The 22,445-nt window shown below is 38.1% G+C and overlaps 1 protein-coding gene across 1 annotated transcript; it reads right to left on the reverse strand.

Moving 5' to 3' along the window:
* Window positions 1-6,297: 6,297 nt before the first annotated feature.
* Window positions 6,298-7,041, reverse strand: LOC107606194 (uncharacterized). The gene has a single exon (XM_016308203.1). The coding sequence runs from the start codon at window positions 7,039-7,041 to the stop codon at window positions 6,298-6,300; it is 744 nt and encodes a 247-aa protein (XP_016163689.1).
* Between the last annotated feature and the right edge of the window lie 15,404 nt (window positions 7,042-22,445).

Consider the following 22,445-nt stretch of genomic DNA (forward strand, 5'->3'; position numbering starts at 1 on the left):
GATTAAAAGGCTCAAGGTGGCTAAGAAAGGTGATTAAAAGGGTAGGCTATTTAGGATGAGTTGGCAAATAACAATTGATGGCCTCAATCATATGCAAGCATGTAAATACACTAAACAATGGACATATAGAATGGAACAAAGTAAAGATTGCAGTCAAAGAGAAGAAAACACACAGGAATTAAATATTATGGTTAAATAATGTAACCATGTAATTAAGCTCAAAATCTCACAGGTTGTGTGTTCTTAGCTATAATTCATGTTCCAATTTACAGTCTTCCAACAAGTTTAACAAAAAATTTTCAATTTAAATTAGTGAAATACTATAAAAAAAAAGGGTATTCCCGCCTGTCACGCGAGTGACCCGGATTCGATCCCTGGCAACGGCGCCATTTTGACGAACGGATTTTCTGTCAGTAAAGAATTTCACAATAGATTCTCGTTGCAAGTATAGTTTCTAAACCAACAAAGAATCCTTTCGTACAAAAATTTGGTTGTCATTTAAGCAAACCCAATAAAAATAATAACCGAAGTATTTAAACCTCGGGTCGTCTCTCAAGGAATTGCAGGGAGGTGTATTTATTATTGGTTATGGAAGATTATCTTTTTGGGATTTTTGAATAAGGAAAAGTAATTTGTAAGAATTAAATTAATAACTAATAAAGCTCTTAGCAAGGTATGAAAACTGGAAATCATATCCTAGTTATCCTTATCAATTGTGATAAGAATTGTTCATTACTCCCACTTAGTTAACCCTTACTAAATAAAGAAAAGTCAAGTGGACTAATTAATTTGATTCCTCAAGTCTTAGTCAACTCCTAAGGAAAGACTAGCTTTAGAGGAATCCAAATCAACCAGCAAATTCGAATTATCAATCAACAAAGGAGTTTGAAAACTCAAGTGTCACCAATTACTCAACTAAAGCTAAGAATATAAAAAGCTAAATTAAAATCATAAATCTGAAATACCTCAAATTGCATTAAATTCAAAACTAACATAAGGATTCATAAACTAATTTGGTAACATAAGTAATTAACAAGAGAAATAGATAAACCAAAGTACTAGAATAAACAAAAGCAGAAGATAAACTAATTTAAAGGGATATAGAACCTGGAATGAAGAAGGAATGAATCTAAAACTATTTTAAATCCTAAATCCTAAAACCTAGAGAGAGGAGAGAGCCTCTCTCTTTAGAAACTACATCTAAAACCTAAAATTGTGAATTATGAATTGTAGGATTGAATGATTCAATTCCCCCACTTTATAGCCTCTAATATGTGTTTTCTGGGCCGAAAAATGGGTAAAAAACAGCCCAGAAATTGCCCCTAGTGATTTCTGATATGTGCAGCACGCGGCAAAGTCACGGGTACGCGTCGTCCACGCGTACGCGTGGATTGAATTTTTGCCAGGTCACGCGTACGCGTGATCCACGCGTGTGCGTCGCCCAACAGCCAGGCAGCTGTGGCAAATGCGAAGCCCCGGATGTTAGCTTTCCAACGCAACTGGTACCGCCTCATTTGGACCTCTGTAGCTCAAGTTATGGTCAGTTAAGTACGAAGAGGTCAGGCTGGACAGCTTTAGCAATTCCTTCAATTTCTTGTATTCCTTCCACTTTTGCATGCTTTCTTTCCATCCTCTAAGCCATTCCTACCCTATAAACCTTGAAAACACTTACACATATCATGGCATCGAATGGTAATAAGAGGGGATTAAACATACTAGATTTAAGGCCAAAGAAGCATGTTTTCTATCACAGCACAAAATCAGGAAGAAAAATGTAAAACATGCAATTTACATGAATAAGTGTGAGAATAGTGGATAAAAATCCACTCAATTAAGTACAAGATGTACCACGAAATAGTGGTGCATCAAATCTCCCCACACTTAAACAGTAGCATGTCCTCATGCTTAGCTCAAGGAGATCAAAAGACTAAATGAGGGAAAGTAAGACTCATGAAATGCAACCTATGTATGAATGCAACTATATGCTAAAATGATTCTGCCTACTTGGTTAAAAGTAAATAAGTTCTCCAAGACAGACATAAATCAAATTCCACTAATTAAAATTATAAAGTAAAGACAAGTAAACTTGTAAGAAGACAGCTCATGAAAGGAGGGAACATAGAATCAAGTATTGAACCCTTACTGGTAGTGTATGTGCACTCTAATCTCTCAAGTGTATAGGGTAATTCACTCTACTCTTCTCTAATCATGCTTTCTAAACTTTGTTCTTCATCTAACCAATCAACAAATATTTAGTATACCAATGCAAACATCACGAGGTCTTTTCAAGGTTGTAATGGGGCTAAGGTAAGGGTGAGGATACATGTATGGCCAAGTGAGCTATAATATGAATCTTTAATTAACCTAAGATTTTACCTAACATACACACATACTCTATATAACTCTAAAATCATGCCTGGCTATCCAAAATTTCCACTTTTGTATATTTCACATACTCATATACCGAATTTTCCTTAATCTCACCCGATATGCATTGATCTTTTATTAAACTTGACATTGGGGTAATTTTGTCCCCTTATTTATTTATTTATTTTATATTGTAATAATATATATTTTTTTTAATTTTTAAATTTTTATTATTTTATTTTATTTTTTTTATGGTTTTCTTATTTTAATTTTTTTGACTGATAAAAGCAAACATAATATATCAATGCACATGGGTTTTTAATTTTTTTGGTCTCACATGAGTATGCACCCAAATTTCCAATACTTTTGTGAATAAAACACAGCACACTTTCATCAACCCAAGTTCCCACAGTTTTCCACACTTAATTAATACACAATCTCTATCTTAAGCTAACCAAAGATTCACTTGGGGTAATTAATTGTTTTTCTGCTTAAGGCTAGTGATGTGGTAAAATACCGAATAAATGGGGATTAAAAGGCTCAAGGTGGCTAACAAAGGTGATTAAAAGGGTAGGCTATTTAGGATGAGTGGGCAAATAACAATTGATGGCCTCAATCATATGCAAGCATGTAAATACACTAAACAATGGACATATAGAATAGAACAAAGCAAAGATTGCAGTCATAGAGAAGAAAACACACAAGAATAAAATATTATGGTTAAATAATGTAACCATGTAATTAAGCTCAAAATCTCATAGGTTGTGTGTTCTTAGCTATAATTCATGTTCCAATTTACAGTCTTCCAACAATTTTAACAACAAATTTTCAATTTAAATTTGTGGAATACTATAAAAAAAGGGTATTCCCGCCCTGTCACGCGGGTGACCCGGGTTCGATCCCGGGCAACGACGCCATTTTGACGAACGAATTTTCTGTCAGTAAAGAATTTCACAATAGATTCTCGTTGCAAGTATAGTTTCTAAACCAACAAAGAATCCTTTCATACAAAAATTTGGTTGTTACTTTAGCAAACCCAATAAAAATAATAACCGAAGTATTTAAACCTTGGGTCGTCTCTCAAGGAATTGCAGGGAGGTGTATTTATTATTGGTTATGGAAGATTACCTTTTTGGGATTTTCGAATAAGGAAAAGTAATTTGTATGAATTAATTTAATAACTAATAAAGCTCTTAACAAGGTATGAAAACTGAAAATCCTATCCTAGTTAGCCTTATCAATTGTGATAAGAATTGTTCATTACTCCCACTTAGTTAACCCTTACTAAATAAAGGAAAGTCAAGTGGACTAATTAATTTGATTCCTCAAGTCCTAGTCAACTCCTAAGGAAAGACTAGCTTTAGAGGGATCCAAATCAAGCAGTAAATTCCAATTATCAATCAACAAAGGAGTTTGATAACTTAAGTGTCACCAATTACTCAATCAAAGCTAAGAATGTAAAAAGCTAAATTAAAATCATAAATCTGAAATACCTCAAATTGCATTAAATAGAAATTCAAATCTAACATAAGGATTCATAAACCAATTTAGCAACATAAGTAATTAACAAGAGAAATAGATAAACCAAAGTAATAGAATAAATAAAAGCATAAGAGAAACTAATTTAAAGGAACATTGAACCTGGAATGAAGAAGGAATGAATCCAAAACTATTTTAAATCATAAATCCTAAAACCTAGAGAGAGGAGAGAGCCTCTCTCTAGAAACTACATCTAAAACCTAAAATTGTGATTTATGAATTGTATGAACGAATGATTCGATTCCCCCACTTTATAGCCTCTATTATGTGTTTTCTGGACCAAAAATTGGGTCAAAAACAGTCCAAAAATTGCCCTCAGTGATTTCTGATATGTCCAGCACGCGGCAAAGTCATGCGTACGCGTCGTCCATGCGTACGCGTGGATTGAATTTTTGCAAGGTCACGCGTACGCGTGATCCACACGTGCGCATCACCCAACAGCCAGGCAGCTATGGCAAATTATATATCATTGCGAAGCCCCGGATGTTAGCTTTCGAACGCAAATGAAACCGCCTCATTTGGACTTCTGTAGCTCAAGTTATGGTCAGTTAAGTACGAAGAGGTCAGGCTGGACAGTTTTAGCAATTCCTTCAATTTCTTGTATTCCTTCCACTTTTGCATGCTTTCTTTCCATCCTCTAAGCCATTCCTACCCTATAAACCTTGAAAATACTTAACACTCATATCACGACATCGAATGGTAATAAGAGGGGATTAAACATACCAGATTTAAGGCCAAAGAAGCATGTTTTCAATCACAGCACAAAATCAGGAAGGAAAATGTAAAACATGCAATTTACATGAATAAGTGTGAGAATAGTGGATAAAAATCCACTCAATTAAGCACAAGATGTACCATGAAATAGTGGTGCATCAATCAGTGTAAATAATGACCTTTGAACCGATCAAATAAGATTTGAACTTATCCATTGCGTAGACAACTGCTAGCAGTTCCTTCTCGGTGGTGGTATAGTTCCTCTGAGCATCATTTAAAACACGACTAGCATAATAAATGACGTGTAAAAGCTTATCATGTCGCTGCCCCAGAACTGCGCCTATGGCATAGTCACTGGCATTGCACATCAGCTCGAATGGTAGGGCTTAGTTGGGTGCAGAAATGACGGGTGTCGTGACAAGCTTTGCCTTTAAAGTTTTGAAGGCAAGTAGGCAGTCTTCACAAAAAAAAAAGGTGTGTCTGCAACCAGAAGATTGCACAGGGATTTTATAATTTTGGAGAAGTCCTTGATAAACCTCCTGTAAAAACCTGCATGGCCTAAGAAGCTCCTGATGGCCTTAGCATTCGTAGGTGGTGGTAATTTTTCAATTATTTCCACCTTATCCTGATCGACTTCTATTCCCTTGTTTGAGATCCTATGTCTAAGAACAATTCCTTCAATAACCATAAAATGGCATTTCTCCCAGTTTAAAACCAGGTTTGTTTCTTGGCACCGCTTCTGCACCAGGGCCAGATAGTTGAGACAAGATTCAAAAGAATAGCCAAAAACAGAGAAGTCATCCATGAACACCTCCAGAAAGTTTTCCACCATATCTGAGAAAATGGATAGCATACACCTTTGAAAGGTTGTGGGTGCGTTGCAGAGGCCAAAAGACATCCTCCTATATGCGAACACTCTATATGGGCATGTGAACGCTGTCTTTTTCTTGGTTCTGAGGATCTACTGCAATTTGATTGTAGCCCGAGTAGCCGTCCAAGAAGTAGTAGAATGCATGGCCAGCCAGCTGTTCAAGCATCTGGTCTATGAAAGGTAATGAAAAATGATCCTTTTTGGTGGCATTATTGAGTCTCCTATAGTCGATACACATACACCACCCTGTGACAGTTCTTGTGGGAATCGGCTCATTCCTTTCATTGTGGATTATTGTCATCCCGCCCTTCTTGGGGACCACTTGTACAGGGCTCACCCAAGGGCTATCAGAAATGGGATATATGATCCCAGCCTCCCACAACTTTGTAACCTCTTTTTGGACAACTTCCTTCATAGCTGGATTCAGTTTCCTCTGTGGTTGTACCACGGGTTTAGCATCATCTTTCAGTCTAATTTTGTGCATACATCGAGTTGGACTGATTCCCTTTAGGTCAGTTATAGTCCATCTTATAGCAGTTTTGTGAGCTTTGAGCACCTGAACCAGTGCCTTTTCTTCCTGTTGTTCTAGGGCAGAGCTTATGATAACTGAAAATGTGTCACTCTCTCCTAAGAACACGTATTTCAAGGATGGGGGCAGAGGCTTAAGCTCCAGTTTAGGAGGTCCATCTTCCACCTTAGGGATGGTCAGTGTCTCCTCCTTTTCTTCTGGTGCACGCACATCAGGCATGGCATCTTCAAGAATTTTGTCCAGCTCTTCCTCAAGTCTTTCAATCTCACGTACCTCTTCAACCAGGGGTTCTATAACATTGATTTTTATGCATTCCTCTGGGGGGGTCAGGATGTTGGATGGCCTTGACAGCATTGAATGTGAACTCATCCTTATCGACTCTCAGTGTTACTTCCCCCTTCCGAACGTCAATGATGGTTCCCCCTGTGGCCAGAAAAGGTCTACATAAAATAATGGAGGCGTTCCTGTTCTCTTTCATATCTAGGATCACAAAGTCTATGAGATATGCAAAGGGTCCAACCCTAACAATCATATCCTCAACCACCCCTGATGGGATCTTGATGGAGCCATCAGCAAGTTGAAGACAGATGCGGGTAGGCATGGGTTCTTGGATCCCGAGCTTGTTCATTAATGATGACGGCATCAGGTTGATCCTTGCTCCAAGATCACATAGGGCAGTCCTGATGTATGTTTCTCCAAGGGTGTAGGGTATCACAAAACTCCCAGGGTCCTGTAGTTTCTCTGGTAAGTTTCTCTGGATTACCGCACTGCATTCCTTAGTGAGAAAAATTGTCCCTGCCTCCTTCCATTCCCGTTTGTGGCTCATTATGTCCTTCATGAACTTAGCACAGGAAGGTATCTGCTCAAGAGCTTCATCAAATGGGATCTTGATCTCGAGCGTCTTGAGGATATCCCGAAATTTGGTAAATTGCTCATCCTTCTCTGTCTTATGGAGTTTCTGAGGATATGGCAGCCTGGCTTTGTATTTAGGGGTCCTGAGTGATGCAGAGTGATTATCCATAGTGAATGAGGAAGGGTTATCAGCTTGTCTTGGTGGAACATCTCCTGAGGTGGCTTGTATTTTGCCTTCCCCTTCTGGGCGTTGGACGCCAATGTTGGCTCTTTTTGGCGATGAACGCCCATGTCACTCCTTTCTGGGAGTTGGACGCCACTATTGCCCTCTTCTGGGCATTGAACACCTATGTTGCTCCCTGTTGGGCGTTGCACGCCAGGAGCAGTAATCTGGGGTGCTGTGCATTCTTCGTCTAGTGCCTTATTATTGAGGCTGGGTGGTTAATGTCTGCCACTACGTAGTTTAATTGCTTGGCATTCTTCAGCTTCTTGCTTGATCTCCAGATGGTGTAGCTTATTTGCACACTCTGAAGGATCGCTTGAGTCTCCTGTGCTATGCTGTGCTGGCTTATTGCGACTGCATGCACGCTCTCCAACTGCCTTGTCAAGAGGTCTAATTGCTCAGCCATAGCTTTATTTTGAGCTAAGAGTATGTCTGTGGCAGATTCCTTCTTGGGTTCCCCTCCTTCCTTGGGCCTTTCTGCTCTGTGTAGGTGTTGATTATTAGCCACCGTTTCTATGAGCTCCTGAGCTTTCTTGGGTGTTTTCAACATGTGTAAAGAGCCGCCTGCAGAATGATCCAGGGACAATTGGGCTACAGCAAGGATTCCATCATAAAAGATGTCTAGCTCGACCCAGTGGGTGGATAGCTGAACAGGGCATTTCTGGAGCATTGACTTGTATCTCCCCCAGGGCATTTCGGAACAGGGCATTTCTTGGTGCTTCTGTATAGATAAGAAACCACGAAAATTGGGAAGTTCTATGTCACACTCTAGAGAGCTTCCTGGTGAGATATCCACAGATGAATATAACGCAATAAGAATCAAAACACCAAACTTAAAAATTGACACTAAATTCAAAAAATTAAAAAGGAAAAACACTAAAAGACACCAAACTTACAAATTTTGAAATCGAATAAAAGAGAATAACACAAAAAATTTTGAACAAGAAGGAAAGAAATCAAGAACAATTTTCGAAAAGTCAAGAAAAAAAATCAACAAAAACCAAAAGGACACCAAACTTAAGACTTGACACAAGACTCAAATAAAAGGAAAAGATGACTAAAGATGAAATTTTTGTAAAAGATTTAAAAGAAAGTTCGAAAATTAAAAAGAAAAATAACTAAAAGAAAAACTAGTAAAAAGTACCTGATCTAAAGAGCAAGGCAACCGGTAGTTGTCAATCTCGAACAATCCCCGGCAATGGCGCCAAAAACTTGGTGTGCGAAATTAGAACTCGCACAACTTCACTGGCAAGTGCACCGGGTCATCCAAGTAATACCTCAGGTGAGTGAGGGTCAATCCCACGAGGATTGTTGGATTGAGCAAACAATGGTTATCTTGTAGATCTTAGTCAGACGAATAGAAAGATAATTGTTGTTGTTGTAGGCACATAAAACAAAACAATAAAGAAAGTAATAAAGAACTGATATAGAAACAGTAATGAGAAATTAGTTAAGGCTTTGGAGATGCTTTATCTTTCTGGATTAATACTTCTTACCGACTACTTTAATAGTGAATGATTCATTCTATGGCAAAGCTGTAAGTGATTAACGCCATGGATCATGGTCAATTAATCACCTCTAATCCATATCAAATGCCATGGATCGTGGTCACTCCATATGAACGAGGGTGAAGCTCACGCAATTCATTCTCACTTGATCCTACTCAAAACGCCACAGACAAGGTCAGATCTTCCGGATCGGAGAATGAAGCTCAACGTTCTAGCCTTAGCGCCACAGAAACCTCATCACCCATAACTAACAAGATTATATGTCATATATCCCAATTAGCCCAAATGAATTATTGATCTAGGTGATGTATTCTCAAGCTTATAGCTCAATACTATTCGAGTCAGGACTCGCAAGAATTCATGTAGAATAAGGGGTCATACTCTCGTTCCATCCCAGATTAATTAGATGAAGAACGGCAATACATCATAGAATAGAATCAAATATATATTAAAGTAGAGAAGTAATCATATTAATCCATAGGAATCAGCAGAGCTCCTAACCTTAACCTAGGAGGTTTAGTTGCTCATAATTTACAGAGAGATCTAAGGTCTGAAAAGTATGATACAAGTTGATTTGTGATCTCCTCTCTATATAAGTGATGTTAACCCTAAGAAATGTTAAATTTAAATTAAAAAGTAGAAAGATAAACTAAACTAAGCTAAAGAGTGCGAAAATCCACTTTAGGCCCACTTTGGTCTTGTGCTCGTCCAAGCCTGGCATTCAACTTGGAGAATGGGCGTTGAACACCAGTTAGGGGCGTGAACTCGTGCTCCCTTGGTCCCTTAGTAGCGTTGAACGCCAGTCTTGGGCGTTCAACGCTGGGCTTTGATCCTTCTTGGGCGTTGAACTCCAGATGTGGGCGTTCAATGGCAGTTTTGGGCAATGATCTGGAAAAGAAGTATAAACTATCATATATTGCTGGAAAGCTCTGGAAGTTAGCTTTCTAACGCCATTGAGAGAGCGTCAATTGGACCTCTGTAGCTCAAGATATGCTCGTTGGAGTGCATGGAGGTCAGGATTTGAGAACATCTGCTATCCTTTCTTCTTCTCTGAACAAGACTTTGCTAATTGTGCCATTTTTGCCCAAAAATCACCTAAAATCATAGGAAAAACACAAAAACTCAAAGTAGCATCCAAAAGGTGAATTTTGCACTAAGACACACTAAAACTTAATAAAACTTAAGAAAAGCTAACTAAAAACACTATGAAAATACTATAAAAAGCGTATAAGATATCCATTTATCAACCACCTTCTTCCATATGTCCAGGCTCTCCTTAGGTTGAGAATCCAGCCAGAGCTTTGCTATCCCTTATAGCAAAGGGAAAGAGCATGAGCTTCTAAACCTGTGGGTTCACTCCATTAGTCTTAACAGTATCACAGATCTGCAGAAAATCAGAAATAAACTTGTTGTGGTCCTCCTGCGGGAGTCCATGAAACCGGCAATTCTGTTGTACCAGAGTGACCAATTGAGGCTTAAGCTCAAAGTTGTTGGCAACAATGGCAGGTATGGAAATGTTGCACCCATAGAAGTCAGATGTGGGTGCAGTATTGGTGCCAAGGACCTTCCTTGCGTCTCCTCCATCGTTTGGATTAGCTGCCATGGTTGTATCTTCAGCTTCTTGCTCAAGAGATTCCGTGAGATTCCCTTTGGCTCTGCTGGCGTGAGCTTGTTGCAAACGTCACCTTAAGGTCCTATCAAGTTCAGGATCAGGATCAAGAAGGGCTTCTCTATCCCTATTCCTGCTCATAAACAAGAAGAAGCAAAACAAGAAAAGGGAAAGATGGGAGTCTCTATGCCAGAGTGTAGAGAGCTCCCCGTGAAAAACTCTAGTAAAGAAATCAAATGAGATAAAGTAATGAAAAGAAAAATTGAAAATAAGGATGTGGGGGTTGATTTAAAGAAGTTTCGGAAATAAGGAGAAATAAAGAGGTTGAAAAGTTTTCGAAAAAGAAGAAAGAGAAAAAACATTAAAGAGACACTAAACTTTTAAAATTAGAATAAGATAAAACAAAAATTAACTAACAAGATTTGAATATAAAGATAGAAGATTTGATTTTGAAAATTTTTGAAAATTAAAAAGAGAAAGTCAAATAGATATTTTGAAATTCAAATTTGAAAGAAAGAAAAACTAACAAAATACTAAACTTTTAAATTTTGAATTCAAAATAAAGTTAAGATTAGATAGCAAACTTTTAAAATCAAGGAAAAAAATTAAAAGATAAAGAAAGATAAGCAAGATAAGATTAAAGATAATTAAATTAAACAAAAAGATTACTAATAGAACACCAAACTTAAATTTAAACCAAGATAAGAAAAAGATTTCAAGAATTTTCGAAAAGACACTAAAAAGACACCAAACTTAAAATTTGAAATTAAATCAAAATAAGATAACAAGAAAATTCAAAAATTAAAAAGGAAAAGATAAAAAATAGTGATTTTAAAAATTTAACGGAAAAATATTAAAAGAACACCAAACTTAAAAATTTTGAAATCACATAAGAGATAACAAAAAAAATTTCGAATAAAAAGAAAGCAAACAAGATTAATTTTCGAAAAACTTGAAGAATAATAATTAAACAAAAAGTAATAAAAATACCTAATCTAAACAACAAGACAACCAGTAGTTGTCAATCATGAACAATCCCCGGCAACAGCGCCAAAAACTTGGTGCGCGAAATTTGAACTTGCACAACTTAACCGGCAAGTGCACCGGGTCGTCCAAGTAATACCTCAGGCAAGTGAGGGTCGATCCCACGAGATTTGTTGGATTGAGCAAGCAATAGTTATCTTGCTAGACTTAGTCATACAAACAGAAAAAGAGTTGTTGTTATTAAATGCGCATAAACAAGAAAATAAAGAAAGGCAATTAAAGATCAGTAAAGAGATAATATACGGAAGCAGTTATGGCCTTGGAGATGCTCATCTCTCCGGATTAATACTTCTTACTCACGATCTTAACAATGAACGATTCATTCCATCGCAAACCATTAGTAATTAAAACCTAATGCCTTAGCGAGTTAATCTCCCCCGACCTTACTAAAACGCCACAGACAAGGTCAATTCTTTCAGATCAGAGGGTGAAGCTCAGAAATCTAGTTTAGCACCACAAAAATCTCAATTACCCAAAGCTAATCGGATTATATGTCACATATCTAATTAACCCAGATAAATTGCGATTTAGGAGGAGTGTTTTCAAGCTATAGCCCAAGCGAGATAACTCTGTTGAGAATTACAAGTGCTCATATAGAATAAGGGGTCATACTGTCGTTCCACCCCAGATTCATAAGATAAGAACGAAAGCAACACCTTAGAATTGAATCAAACATTTATTAAGATAGAAGAGAAATAATATTAAGCCATTGAAATAAGCAGAGCTCCTAACCTTAACCAGGAGGTTTAGTTACTCATACTTTACAAAAGAAAACGTAAAAGAAGATCTATCTGTGAATGATTGGTGTTTGTAGACCTAGGTGATCTCCTCTTTAAATAGTAAAATACTAACCCTAAAAGATGTTAATTTAAATTTAAAAGTTACAAAGATAAGACTAGATAAGCTAAGGAGTGCTAAAATCCACTTTGGGCCCACTTTGGTCATGTGCGTCGGTCAAGCCTGGCGTTCAACTTAGGATATGGGCGTTGAATGCCCATTAGGGGGGTGAGCTCGCTGTCTTCTGCTCCCTGACTGGCGTTGAACGCCAGTTTCAGGCATTGAACTTGGGAGATTAGTCCTTCTTGGGCGTTAAACGCTAGATGTAGACGTTTAACACGAGTTTTGGCAGAGTTTCTGGAAGATAAGTATAAACTATCATATATTGCTGGAAAGCTCTGGAAGTTAGGTTTTCAATGCCGTTAAGACTGCGTCAATTGGACCTCTATATCTCAATATATTCTTGTTGGAATGCACGGAGGTCAGGATTGACAGCATCTGCTATCCTTTCTTCGTTTCTGAACAAGATTATGCCAAATTCATCCAAAATTACCTAAAATCATAAAAATAACACAAAAACTCAAAGTAGCTTCCAAAAGATGAATTTTGCACTAAAACATACTAAATATTACTAAAATCTAACTAAAAACAACTAGAAAATGCTATGAAAAAGTGTATAAAATGTTTACGCATCACCTTCGATAAGTTTGGGTTGGAAGAAATGGATCTAAAGGCATACATAAACAACCTCTTCGGGCTGGGAAATACACCGATATGTCCTCTGGGGTACATCTCTCTCTACACGACTTTTGGAAAAGGCACAAAGTCAAAAACATTGAATATTGATTACATTGTGGTCGACGTTATCTTGGCATACAATTTTTTGGTAGGTCGGACAGCTCTGAACCGACTAGTAGCCGTCGTGTCCACGCCACACCTCTGTATGAAATTTTCCACAACTGAAGGAATCGCCACCATCAAGGGAGATCAGAAACTAGAGTGCAAATGCTATAATGAAAACCTCAACCTGTAAGGTAGCCCCAGGGGAAAGGAAGTTAACACTATCGAACTTGGGGGTGCCCGAACTCAGGGACAAGCTACATGGTGCGTAATTTAAAGTCCACAAACTAACTGGCAAGTGTACCAGGTCGTACCAAGTAGTACCTCAAGTGAATGAGGGTCGACCCCACGAGGATTGAGGGACTAAGCAACAATGATTGAATGATTTACTTAGTTAGACAAGCAGAAAAGAGTGTTTGGGTCTCAATTGCATTAAACAGTAAATTCAGAAAATCAGAAAGCAAGCAGTAAACGGGTTGTGAAATATATGAGTAAAACAGTTAAGGTTTCAGAGATGTTTATTTTCCGGATTAACTTTTCTTACCAACTAATTTAATCATGCAAGATTCAACTCATGACAAACTATATGTGACTAAACCCTAACTCCTTAGACCTTTTTAGTCTCCTCTAACCTTCATCAACTGCCAATTCTTTGGTCACTTGACTCCGATTAGAGGGTTAAGTTCAAAACTAGTTTATGTGCCACAAAAACACTAATTATCCAAATATAAGAGGATTATATGTCACGTATCCCGTTAAGTCTAGATAATTAGTTATCTAGGAGAATTTGTTTTCAAGCTATTGTTCAGGTAAATTGCTTTTCCAAGGTTTACAAGAACTCAATTAGAATAAGGGTCATACTTCCGTTCCAACTAGATTCATAAGATGAAGAACGAAAACAAATTCTTAAAAAATTCAAATCAATACATGAATTAAAATAGCAGAGTAATAATATCAATCCATATACTAAACAGAGCTCCTAACCTTAACAGTGGAGGTTTAGTTGCTCATGGATCAGAGCGAAAACAAGGATTCAGAAAAACTGTAAAGTGCGGAATGAGGTAAGAGAGAAGAGAGAAGCCCGAAGGGCTGAATCTTTTCCCTTTTATATCTAATCCTAATTAATGTAGAATATATTTTCTAAAACTAAATAATATCTTTTCCTATTTGTAATTAAAATAAAAGTTTTAATCAAATTCTAAAATAATCTTCGAATACTTCTTATCTTGCATGGGGACCATGGTTTCTATTTGAACTGGTTAACTTCAGGAAAATGAAGTTAGGCGCTGCCTTGACCTAATGGGACTCCCAGCTTCTTCTTTCATATAGTGCCTTGATAAACCATTATTTTATGGTTTATATTGTGTTTAATTGTGTGGACTTATTCATTAAATTAGCATGTATTTACAATTCCTTCCTAAAATTACTCCATGGTTGAAAACTTGCTTCCTAAAGACTTTTAATTATGTATTTTAATTCTCCTTTATTCCATTCGATGCCGCGATTTTGGGCCCTGTTTTGACCCAGTTTTTGGCCCAGAAAAGCATATTAGATCCAAGGAACATGCAGAGACCAGAAGGACATTCATTCCGCATAATTTTTAGTTTTTGAGATCTGATTTTACTCCTCCTCGAGGTTTTCTCTCTACACATTCATAGTTCTTAGGATTTTGTTTTTATTGCTTTGGATTGGGATATTGAGAAGAGTTATTACCTCCGCCAAGACTTCATCATTCTAGTTTGTTTCCTTACTTGTCACTTACTCTTTCATATCCTTAATTTGTTCAGAATTACTATTGGATTATTTTTAGAATTTATTAATACAAGAACTATTTTTATTTTTAATTGGTCTCTTTGATTATTATTATTTATCATGTCTTTCTTTATTTTCCTTTCTTATTTTGTGAATTTTACAATCATAATGAGCGAGTAGTTCCATAACTTGATTGGGAGTTGATTGAAAGGAGGACCTTGAGTTGGAATGCTCAAGAGTAAAATTATAATTGGGTTTATCGTTGGGTCGCCCTCTAGTCACTGACACTAGTCCTTCCCAAGGGAGAGGATTAGAACTTGTGAATAGAAACTGACTTCCAACTTGCTTAACTTTCTTTTATCTGATAAGGGATAACTGAGCAGAACAACCTTCAATTATCAATTGATATTGGGAGAACTCCAACAAGGATAGGACTTCTGACTAATCTACTCCCGGTCAAGGTTTTTATTTAAATTACATAAATTCTCTGATTTAATTTCCTGTTTATCAACTCAAACCATTTTAGAAAATATCTGATTAATAAAATAGCACATCTTTCTACAACTCGTTGGGAGACGACCTGGGATTCATACTCCCAGTATTTTAATTCTAATTTTGTGACAACCCTTCTAAATTGATAAGCGGATTTTTGTTGGTTAAGAACTGTACTTGCAACGTATCTCTTATAATAATTCCTTTTGTAATTGCTTATGCCTCTAAGACTTTAGACGCCGTTCAGTCTAATTACACTACTACTGAGAAAGAGCTTCTTGCTATTGTTTTTGCTCTGGATAAATTCCGAGCCTATTTACTTGGTGCTAAATTAGTAGTGTACTCAGACCACGCAGCTCTAAAGTATTTATTAGCTAAGAAGGAGTCCAAATCAAGGCTTATACGTTGGATACTGCTACTACAAGAATTTGATTTAGAAATTAAGGATAGGAGTGGTAACCAGAATCTAGTGGCAGACCACTTGAGTCACCTTGAGCACATTAGGGATGACTCCACCCCTATAGATGATAATTTTCCATTTGATAACCTGCAAGCAGTATCTGAAGTAGTCCCTTAGTATGCACATGTAGCTAATTATCTAGTTAGCCACACTTTTTCTCCAAACTTTACTAAGCATCAAAGAGACAAGCTGAAAAGTGAGTCCAAATATTATATATGAGATGACCCATATTTATGGAGATGTGGTGCTGACCAGGTAATTAGACGGTGTGTGCCTCAATCAGAATTCCAATCCATTTTAGAGGCCTGCCACTCATCTGAGAGTGGAGGACATTTTGGCCCTTAAAGAACAGCTACAAAAATTTTAGACTGTGGATTTTGGTGGCCTACTCTTTTTAAAGACGCTGCTGAATTTTGTAAATCTTGTTCCCCATGCCAAAGGTTTGGTAATATATCCAAGATGGATGAGATGCCTCAACAGACTATGCTTTTCTGTGAAATTTTTAATGTTTGGGACATTGACTTCATGGGTCCATTTCCACATTCTAATAGTTATTTTTATATATTGTTAGCTGTAGATTACGTTTCTAAATGGGTGGAAGCAATTCCTACCCGCACTGATGCTAAAACTGTTGTTTCCTTTCTTAGAACCCATATTATTTGTCGCTTTGGATCACCACGAGCAATCGTGAGCGATCAGGCACCCATTTCTGTAACAGGTGACTAACAGGATTACTGAAGAAGCATGGGATAGTTCATAAAGTGGCAACAGCCTACCATCCCAGACTAATGGGCAAGCTGAGGTGTCTAACAGAGAGATAAAGAGTATATTGCAGAAGATAGTCAAACCTCATAGAAGAGACTGGAGCACCAAGCTACAAAATGCACTCTGGGCATACAGAACAGCATACAAGACACCCATTGGGATGAGTCCCTTCCGCTTAGTTTATGGAAAAGCCTGTCACTTCTCAGTTGAGGTAGAGCACAAAGCCTTTTGGGCAGTAAAGGAGTGCAATATTGAATTTGAGAAGGCCGGAGCTGAAAGGAAGTTGCAACTGCAAGAATTAGAAAGCCTTTGCCTAGAAGCTTATGAGAACTCAAGGCTATACAAGGAAAAGATGAAGACTGTGCATGATAAGCACATCAAGAGGAGAGAGTTCCAACCTAGGGACTTTGTCCTCCTTTACAACTCTAGACTGAGGCTCATTCCAGGCAAGTTGAGATCAAGATGGGAAGGTCCATATAGAGTAAAGAAGGCTGAGCCATACAAAGTTTTCCACCTGAGTCATCCTTCAAGCTCTGAATTCATCAAAGTTAATGGACATCGCTTAAAGCTATATCATGGTGAGAAGGCGACGAAAACCAAGGAGCTAGAGATCTTCCTCTTGGAGGATCCACCCACAGCAGAAAACTAAGCTAGTGGAGCGTCCAACTTAAGGACGTTAAAGCAAAGTGCTGGGTGGGAGACAACCCACCATGGTATGATCGTTCCTTTCTTTCTTCTTAGTTTTATTGTTCAATAACTCTTCTCATTATTAGCACATTTAGTTTTCATCTTCATTTGCACAATTGCATATAAAAAAAAGCGAAAGGAGGAAAGCGGCATGCGACGCGACAGCGTCACCGACGCGTCCGCGTCGTATTGGCCCTGGGAAGCAAACGCAAACTTAACAGAAAGTCACGCGAGAGCGTGGCTGGAGGCATGCCTTAGGCACAAATTGATCCACGCGACCGCGTCGCTGATGCGTCCGCGTCATGTGGGAAAAATGCCTCCCACGCGTCCGCGTCACCCACGCGGACGCGTGACCTGAAAATCGACGTAAGAAAGGGTGCATGGCTGAAAGTTGTGCTGGAGTGGGGCTGGAATGGCGCTAGACGCACAAGCCTTACCACGCGAATGCGTGCCCCATGCGTCTGCATCGTCTTCCAATATTGGCCACCCACGCGATCGCGTCCACCACGCGAACGCGTCACCCTGGAATTTGGCAACAATGAGTTTCGAACAGAGAGTTGTGCGAGCGCGAGGCTACCCTTGCGCCAATAGCACCGAACGAGTCACGCGTTCGCGTGACCGACGCGACCGCGTCGATTCATATAAATTAGCATGTATTTACAATTCCTTCCCAAAATTATTCCATGGTTGAAAACTTGCTTCCTAGAGACTTTTAATTATGTATTTTAATTCTCATTTACTCCATTCGATGCCGTGATCCGTGTGTTAAGTGTTTCATGCTTTATAGGGCATGAATGACTTGGGGATTGGAAAGGAGGCTTGCAAAAATAGAAGGAACACAAGAAATTAAGGAGATGACCAGCGAGAAGTGACGCGGGCGCATGGCTCACGCGACCGCGCGAAATAGAGGAAATTGCAGTGACGCGATCGCGTGCCTGACGCGAACGCATGGATTGGAAACTGCACAAGTGACGCGAATGCGTGGACGACGCGCACGCGTGGAAAGGCAAAACGCTGGATGACGCGAACGCATGGACGACGCGATCGCGTGACGTGCGCGATCTGCAGAATCTGCAAAATTTGCTGGGGGCGATTTTGGGCCCTATTTTGACCCAGTTTTTGGCCCAAAAAAGCAGATTAGAGCCAGGGAACATGCAGAGACCAGAAGGACATTCATTCCGCATAATTTTTAGTTTTTGAGATCTGATTTTACTCCTCCTCGAGGTTTTCTCTCTACACATTCATAGTTCTTAGGATTTTGTTTTTATTGCTTTTTGGATTGGGATATTGAGAAGAGTTATTACCTCCGCCAAGACTTCATCATTCTAGTTTGTTTCCTTACTTGTCACTTACTCTTTCATATCCTTAATTTGTTCAGAATTACTATTGGATTATTTTTAGAATTTATTAATACAAGAACTATTTTTATTTTTAATTGGTCTCTTTGATTATTATTATTGATCATGTCTTTCTTTATTTCCCTTTCTTATTTTGTGAAGTTTACAATCATAATGAGCGAGTAGTTCCATAACTTGATTGAGAGTTGATTGAAAGGAGGACCTTGAGTTGGAATGCTCAAGAGTAAAATTATAATTGGGTTTATCGTTGGGTCACCCTCTAGTCACTGACACTAGTCCTTCCCAAGGGAAAGGATTAGAACTTGTGAATAGAAACTGACTTCTAACTTGCTTAACTTTCCTTTATCTGGTAAGGGATAACTGAGTAGAACAACCTTCAATTATCAATTGATCTTGGGAGAACTCCAACAAGGATAGGACTTCCGACTAATCTACTCCTGTTTATCAACTCAAACCATTTTAGAAAACATCTGATTTAATTTCCTGTTTATCAACTCAAACCATTTTAGAAAACATCTGATTAATAAAATAGTACATCTTTCTACAACTCGTTGGGAGACGACCTGGGATTCATACTCCCAGTATTTTAATTCTAATTTTGTGACAACCCTTCTAAATTGATAAGCAGATTTTTGTTGGTTAAGAACTGTACTTGCAACGTATCTCTTATAATAATTTTTTAACTCGCCAATTTCTGCCACGTCATGCCTAACTTGGGAAATTCCAAGTTAGGCACAACCTTGGCAGCATGCATTGTGGAAGGCTTTGTGATCCTGGTGCCTAACTTGAGAATTTCCATGTTAGGCGCCATCTTGATCGTACAGAATGGAGAGAAAGGGTATACTATTATATATCGTTGGAAAGCTTCAGAAGTTAGCTTTCCAATTCCACTAGAACCGTGTTAATTGGACTTCTGTAGTTCAAGTTATGTCCATTAGAGTGCAGGGAGGTTAGGGTTGACAGCATCATCCACTTTCTTCCTCTTCTTCTATAAAACTCCGTCAAATCCACCCGAATGCTATCTGAAATAAACAAAATTGTACACAACTCAAAGTAGCATTCATAGTCGCTAGAAAGTATTTAAATCTTGATTAAACTTAACAATTCAAATGCAAATTCACTAGGAAAAGATAGGAAAGATGCTCACGCATCACAACACCAAACTTGAATCGTTGCTTGTCCTCAAGAAACCAAAATTAATGTAAACTTAGGATGTGAATTTGCATGAGAAGTGAGTACTCAATTAAGCTCCTGTCTGTCTCAAAGTGGGGCTTATACACTGAAGCTATAAATAGTTTAGGCATCTCATTATCCTTTGAATATGAGGAATGTTACTGTCATTTGGAATTAGAATCCGGATAATATTATGAATTCTCTAATCTTTTTACTTCGGATTAATCCTTGAACACAGCAAATTTTGTTTCATTCTCTTTTCTTTGGTGCTTTGCACCTTGAGCTTAGCCGTGACTTTAAATGCTTTGTCTCAAGCTTTACTTGACACAAAAACACCACAAGCACTTAACTGGGGAATTTTCTTTGAATTCTGATTTTTCTTTCAATTACTCCCAAATGGTGGTGCTCAAAGCCTTTGGCATACTCTGTATTTGCGGTTGGCCTCGACTCTTAGTGTTCTGTCTCAAAGGTTACTTGACACATTCACACCACAAGCATATGAGTAGAAAAATAACTCTTTGAGCTTTTAATCATATTTGACCTTCCTAGCCATTGATGCTAAGAGCCTTGGCCTTGATTTTCTTTATTTTCTTTTTGCTGTTTATTTTTCTTCAAGGATTAAGCTTTTGTTTAATTTAGAGAATTCATAATAGTTCTCTAAATTCCTATTCTTTGTGCATCAACATCCTTTGATTCAAATTCAAATATGTACTGTTCATATTATTCATTCAGAATTACAGATAATACCACCACATTCAAGTAAATAAGACTACTCTTAAATATAACTCACTTTCTCATGCAATACATCACATTTTTTTTTTAATTTTTAGATTCAAGATCAGTGAGCGGTACATGAGGCAACCTTTTTTTAAAAAAAAAAAACTAAAAGCAAATAATAACATGAAACTAAACCTAAGAATTGAAAATACTAAAGATTATGCAGGCAATCAAAGCAACAGAAAATAAGAATATAACATAGTAAGGACGGAAAGAGATAGAATGAAAAGAACTCAACCACCTCAGTTATTCTGGTGACCATCTCATTCCTCAGGTTGTCCTCCTCCATGAAGATGATCCACCTCCCTTTGGTGTCACTAATGATAAGGTAAATGTAGAGCGCGCTCTACAATACCAAACTTAAAAGTTGCTTGTCCTGAAGCAAAGAAAAACTGAAAAAAGGGGATATAAAAAAACGTATGGAGGAGTAAAAACAATTATTAATGCAGAAGAAGCCGGAAATAATAAAAGGGTAAGAAAAATAACACTTAAAACTTGTTTTGTTTTTTTTATAGGTATATAGTTATTTATTTATTTTATTTTATTTTATTTTATTTATATATATATATATATATATATATATATATATATATATATATAAGAGGCGGGGAATGTATGTTATGGTTATTATGTGGGTATGGAATGGGAGGGTGGGGTACGGAATGAGAATGAGTCACGGGTGGTAGGGGGTTCGGATTTAGGCAAAGGGATTTTGATGGGATTGAGAAGGCAAAGAAAAAGGAAAGGGAATATAGCATGGTATGGGGAATGAATCAACAAGATATGGTTCAGGATTTTAATGATTCGTGTAGTACAAAGCTGGCGCCTAACTTGAGAAACTTGGAGTTAGGCGCCGTATCCCCCGAAGCAACATTCCTCACTGGCGCCTAACTTAGTTACTCCAAGTTAGGCGTGAAGACAAATTTTTTTTGGCCCCTAACTTCACAAATGTGAAGTTTTTGTGAAGTTAGGCGCTGGGGTGGCAGTGGAAAATTGAGTGTGTAGCCTTCTTGGTGGTGCCTAACTTCATGGAGCCAAGTTAGGCGCCACCCACCCAGTGGAGAATGTCTACTTGCACGCACAAATGGCGCCTAACTTCATAAGTGTGAAGTTAGGCGCCACCCCTCCAGACTTATGCCTTCAGTTTTGGTCTTCATGTGGCGCCTAACTTCAGAAAGTGAAGTTAGGCGCCACCCTGTCCGCATCAAACTCTTCCAGGGTGTCCGGAACTCTGTCTGAATGCACCTATTTCTGTTTTAAATGCTCTGCATGATCAAAATACACATAAAACAAAAGGAAAAACTATAGAAACTCATATAAAACTAAATAAAACCAAAGCATAAATCAAAATTAAGGATACGAGACATCAGGTTACCTCCCGACAAGCGCTTCTTTACCGTCACTAGCTTGACAGTCAGCTCCTCTAAGGAGGAGGATCATAGGGGCTCAGATCTTCACCCGTTACTGTGAACTTCTTTCCTGTGCTCTCATGGATCAATTCTATATGCTCAAGAGACAAGATCCTATTCGTTGCATGAGGCAGGATTAGACTTGCAGTGAACACCACCTTCATTCCTGGAGAAAAGTCTTCAGTAGGAATCTTTTTTTTCTCCATCCTCTTGGTACTTTCTTCTTTTTGGGAACCTCCTCCTTGGTGGATGATGCATTCCCGACACCAAATTTAGATTTGATCTCAGGAGAAATTTTATTGCTTGTCACCAAAGGAGGTTTGAGCTACAGATTCTGTGGTGTATCATCAGGGGGTTCTTGAAGGTTTGGAAAAATAAGTTCAATTTGTATGCACCTCTCTTCTTCACCTGATGAGTGCATATTTTTGAAGACATGAAAGACTAGTTGCTCATTATGCACTCTAAACACTAATTCACCTTCTTCCATATCAATCAGAGCTCTTCCAGTGGCTAAGAATGGTCTTCCTAAGATTATAGAGGCATTTTCATCCCCCCCCATGTCAAGAATCACAAAATTTGCAAGGAGGAAGAACTTACCCACCTTGACCAAAATGTTCTCCACTATTCCATGTACATGCTTCAAAGATTTGTTTGTCATTTGTAATGCTATCCTTGTTGGTTGTTCCTCTTTGATTTTTA

Source organism: Arachis ipaensis, chromosome B1, assembly GCF_059453495.1.
Source record: "Arachis ipaensis isolate K30076 ecotype BB chromosome B1, ASM5945349v1, whole genome shotgun sequence".
Lineage (NCBI taxonomy): Eukaryota > Viridiplantae > Streptophyta > Magnoliopsida > Fabales > Fabaceae > Arachis > Arachis ipaensis.

Excerpts from the sequence above, each read along its gene's own strand:
- LOC107606194 (XM_016308203.1), bottom strand. The coding sequence starts at position 7,041 with ATGGATAATCACTCTGCATCACTCAGGACCCCTAAATACAAAGCCAGG.